At 45.3% G+C, this 4,519-nt stretch overlaps 2 protein-coding genes across 3 annotated transcripts; one reads left to right on the top strand and one right to left on the bottom strand.

Annotated features, from left to right (window-relative positions):
• Positions 1–486: 486 nt before the first annotated feature.
• Positions 487–1,817, bottom strand: LOC6501471 (probable enoyl-CoA hydratase). Its single transcript, XM_001955284.4, has 2 exons — positions 789–1,817; positions 487–723 (listed from the first exon to the last, which is right to left on the bottom strand). Exons 1-2 carry the CDS (start codon positions 1,660–1,662, stop codon positions 617–619), a joined length of 981 nt encoding a protein of 326 aa, XP_001955320.2. The 5' UTR covers positions 1,663–1,817; the 3' UTR covers positions 487–616.
• An 82-nt stretch (positions 1,818–1,899) lies between these two features.
• On the top strand, positions 1,900–4,148 carry LOC6499091 (ras-related C3 botulinum toxin substrate 1). Of its 2 annotated transcripts, none has more exons than XM_032454660.2 (5): positions 1,900–1,965; positions 3,064–3,223; positions 3,285–3,517; positions 3,579–3,739; positions 3,819–4,148. In XM_032454660.2, the coding sequence occupies exons 2-5, from the start codon at positions 3,108–3,110 to the stop codon at positions 3,894–3,896; spliced, it is 588 nt and encodes a 195-aa protein (XP_032310551.1). In that variant the 5' UTR covers positions 1,900–1,965; positions 3,064–3,107; the 3' UTR covers positions 3,897–4,148. The 2 variants fall into 2 exon arrangements, with proteins under 2 accessions (XP_032310551.1, XP_001955319.1); XM_001955283.4 differs by having other exon boundaries at positions 1,928–2,214.
• Positions 4,149–4,519: the final 371 nt, after the last annotated feature.

Raw genomic sequence — 4,519 nt, 5'->3', positions numbered from 1 at the left:
AAGTGTAGCCGAGTGTAAATGATAGGCCTAAACGATGAGCGACGTTTTTTAAATCAAACTACTAATAACACGCTAAACGATCAGTCGATTTTTAACACTAGTTTGTACAAGAGCAGCCTTTTTTGCATAGAGCTTCGTTTCTCGCTTTACTCGATTTAAGTGCAATAACTCCTTTCGTTAACGCCTAGGATCTAAGACATACGTACATATAGAATATATAATTGCGATACCAGCAAACCAGCTTTGCCCAGCGCACTCAAATAACAAAAAGAATTGTTCGTAAGTAAGGACGGGTCCGATTACTTAGTGCTAGCATATTTTTTATATGTGTAAACTAATTGTGAATGTCGTCTCGATCGACAGCAAGGATAACAGAACTTTGTGCTTTCCCTCTTAACTCTCTTTTTGGTAGGTAGGCCTAATTTGAATGAAAAATTCGTTATTATAATTGTTGTGAATATTGAAATAAGCACGAGTCGTAAACGATTTAGGCGGACAACTACATAAATCATTAAATAAATGTATTTTACGTGAATAAAGGCTTTCGTTTTATAAATAACAACAAAATAATTGCACTAATCTTGAGATAAACGGGGTAATTTTACTGTGGATTTGGTCACGTTTTTTGCAGTGTTTTTTCTATTTCGATTTCTTCCTTTTCCCAATCTGGAATGGTTTTCTCCTTGATGTGCCAGGAGTCGGTTTTGGGGCCTTTGACCTCCGCTACAAAAATAAAGAGATGGAATAAAGTTTTTCCTGTTTACGGTCTACTCATTATGAATAATTACAGTTCTTGAATCGCTTCACCCCTTCTTGCATTTCGCTGATCATCTCAGAAGTGACATTCATTATCTCGTTGTATGTTCCAGCACGGAATCCGGGTCTGTTGTAGGCGTTGGCATTTTCCAGTACAGCATTCCGGTCGTGCATCAGGGACCCGATTGGAAATTTGGCGATGGAGAAGGCAAGGTTCACGGCCTGCCCCAAGGCAGTGCCGGTGGCAACGATACGGTTTATCAGTCCCATTCTCATCGCCTCCCTGGCGTAGACACGTCTCCCTGTCTCTATAATGTCCAATGCGTTGGAGTAACCGACTGCAGCGGCGAGACGCACCGATCCACCGTCGCTCAATGGAACCCCGAGCCGGCGATTGAAGAATCCCAAGACCGCCGTATCCTCCATCACACGTAGGTCACACAGAAGGGCCAGTTCCAGCCCGCCAGCCACGCAGAATCCGCTAATTCCGCAGACAATAGGTTTCCGCAGATGCCGCCTGGTGGGACCTATGGAGCCCTCGTGACGCAACAGAAAATTGAGACTGCCGCGTTGCGCCTCCGCCTCGAGCTCTTCCAGATCATAGCCAGCGCAGAAGGAGCCTCCAATGCCATATAGAACACCCACTGGAGAAGTATCGTCTGCCTCGAATTGGATGATGGCGTCAGTTAGTTGCTCCGCCGTTTGGGCATCGATGGAGTTGCGTTTTTGCTCCCGATTCAGTCCAATAAGTGTGATATGCGAGTCCTTTTCCACAATCACCGATCGGGTTGGAGCCTCACCCGTGGTTCCACTCTCTGCACATCTTACTGTAGTTAAACAAATGGATCTTTGTCCCGGTTTTATTTGGGTTACACTCTGTAAAAGTTTACAAACAAATCTGCTCATTTCGCCGCCCAAGACAACAACAACGGCAGCAGAGGCGCCCTCTGGAACTCTTTAGGGGGGTCCACAACATAGACTATCAGTTAAAAGTTTCGGATTGAAAGTGCCCTATTTAAAAATAATGTATTTATTTATATATTTTTTTTGTAAATTTCATTTTGTAAATTAAATATATACAAAAATTTCTTTAAGATTAGCTCTAATTTGCAGTAATTTTTAGTAAAATGTTTACGTTGTGCAACACATCTTCGATAGTGTTGGAAAAGTCTTCAGGGCTGTTTTATTTCCAACACTACCATAAAAAAGGTGGGTGTGTGTTTGTGTCGAAACAAAAAACTTAAACACAAAAGTACGTCGGTTTGAGACGCTGCGCTGCCTATATAAATGTATATTTATAACTAGAAACTGTAAGGAATTAGTGAAACTCGGTTATTTAGCTGCGGCGTATGTGCCAGCGCTTCAGAAATCAGCCTGTCCAGCAGCACGCACAGTGATATAAGCAAAGTACAAAACAGTCGCCGCCTAGCAGACAAAGGATCCGGATCCGTGAAAACGGTAACGCAATATTCTCCACTCCACTCCACTGAAGTCCGCTCCCTTGGCACCACAACAATGGGTGTACCATAACAAAAGATTTACGGTGCGGTCGCCGCCCGTTGCAAGTGGCGCAATGTCTCACTTGAACTTTAATTGAATCGCCAGCAGCAGCAGCAGTAGCAGCAGCCGCATTTTTTGTGGCGGCGCCCTCGCCCAGTGTTATTAGAACTTAATTGTGTCTATTTCTGTTTCGTGTGCGTCTGCCGGTGGCTTCCGCGTCACCACAAAGCCTCCGGATTCTCCCCTCACCTTCGCCCTCGCCCACGCACACTGTACTGCATTGCCCCACTCCACCCTCCACCCTCCATCCATCATCCCTCTCCAGCGGCCCCCGGGGGCAACTGTTGCCATTTGGTCCACCGCTCCACCGCGTTGTGTTCCCATTATTTGCCACCAGTCTGTCGCACATCATGATCTATTTTTGAAAAATTTATTTGCAAAAAAAAACGAAAAACAAAGTGCCACAACCGAAATGAGAGTCTCGTTTTATTATGCTTCATGGTCCGCACCGCTTGTGGTTGTTGTTGCTGGTTTGCGGCTGGGGACACACCTTTGAGTGCCCAGCCTTTGATCACAGAGCGAGATATATTAGTATTTGCCGACCAGGTTGCGGGTGCTGTATCGCAGAGCACCAGACCAGACCCTTCAGGCAATTAAAGTATATACAAATGTGCGGTCAGAGTGGCGGAGCCATCGGGTTTATTGCCTCCAGTAGAACTTAATTAATTGAATTAAGCCGGCGAGCATTCACTGCGACTGCGAAAGAGTTTCTGATATATCTTTCGTCTTCTCATTTCTTGCCTATAGCTCACGCACAGATACAAAAGTATACATATATACTACGTACGAGTATGTCAACCGGAAGGCCCATAAAATGTGTTGTCGTCGGTGACGGCACAGTCGGAAAGACCTGCATGCTAATCTCCTACACAACAGACTGCTTTCCCGGCGAATATGTGCCTACTGTGTGAGTACTGGTGCCAGTTTACAGAGAAACCGCAAGCTAACTATTTGTCATGTCTCAACAGCTTCGATAACTACTCAGCCCCGATGCAAGTCGACACAATACAGGTCTCATTGGGCCTGTGGGATACGGCGGGTCAGGAAGACTACGACCGACTGCGACCCCTATCCTACCCCCAGACCGACGTCTTCCTGATATGTTACAGCGTGGCGAGTCCTTCGTCCTTTGAGAACGTCACATCGAAGTGGTATCCAGAGATAAAGCACCACTGCCCCGACGCACCCATCATTTTAGTTGGTAAGTTGCCAGCGCTCGGATACTCGGAAGAGAGAAATTTATGTATTTGTGGTTTTGGCAGGCACTAAAATCGATTTGCGCGAAGATCGAGAGACACTAAGCGGTCTCGCCGAGCAGGGCCTGACGCCTCTGAAGCGCGAACAAGGCCAGAAGCTGGCGAACAAGATACGCGCTGTGAAATACATGGAGTGCTCCGCCTTGACGCAGCGTGGCCTTAAACTGGTAAGTGATCAATGGGCACACCCTCGCCTCGCATCTCCTCGCTTTCATCGCTAATTCTGTCACTTGAATTGTGTTTCAGGTGTTCGAGGAAGCGGTGCGCGCAGTACTCAGACCAGAGCCACTTAAGCGACGCCAGCGAAAGTGTTTAGTTATGTAAATAAGGTATAATGTTATGGGCCTTATATCGGCGACGGGGATTCCTCGGAAGCGACACGTACGTCGGCGTGCTAGCCGGACACATAGAACTCACTCAGCGCCCTTACCGACCAAACAAACAACACAAGAAACTTCACTCATTGGACATAATATTTATTTTATAAGCTAAAAATGAATCCTAAATTACCAAGCACTAAGCAAACATCATAAAAAGCTCCAAAAATGCTAAATACAACTGCCATTTTTCGAATGAGTTTTTTATGTGTTTTGTGAAGGGCTTCACTGTGTAAATCATTTGGCACACGAACTCGACTCCCTCCCGCAGAAACTAGTAACAAAAACCATAAACCATAATCAGATCAACAGAAAATCGTAAATCGAATGCAGCTACATATGTAGAAATCTAGTCAATTGAATCGAATGTATTGTACTAATAGTAACAGCAGCGCAGAGAAAATTATGAAAACCGCAGCCGCAGCCAACTCGCATAAAATTGGTTTCGCATATCACGAGCATCTATGCATTTCCTAATTTCCCATTACATGTATTATAGTTATGTAGCCAAGAGTTAAAGCAACCTGTCCCTAGCTTATCAAGCCAATCAACAAAGACCAATTCACTTGA

The sequence above is a fragment of the Drosophila ananassae genome, chromosome 2L (assembly GCF_017639315.1).
Source record: "Drosophila ananassae strain 14024-0371.13 chromosome 2L, ASM1763931v2, whole genome shotgun sequence".
Taxonomy (NCBI): domain Eukaryota; kingdom Metazoa; phylum Arthropoda; class Insecta; order Diptera; family Drosophilidae; genus Drosophila; species Drosophila ananassae.
Note: the sequence above shows the minus strand (reverse complement) of the source record. Positions and strands in the feature narration are given on the sequence as shown.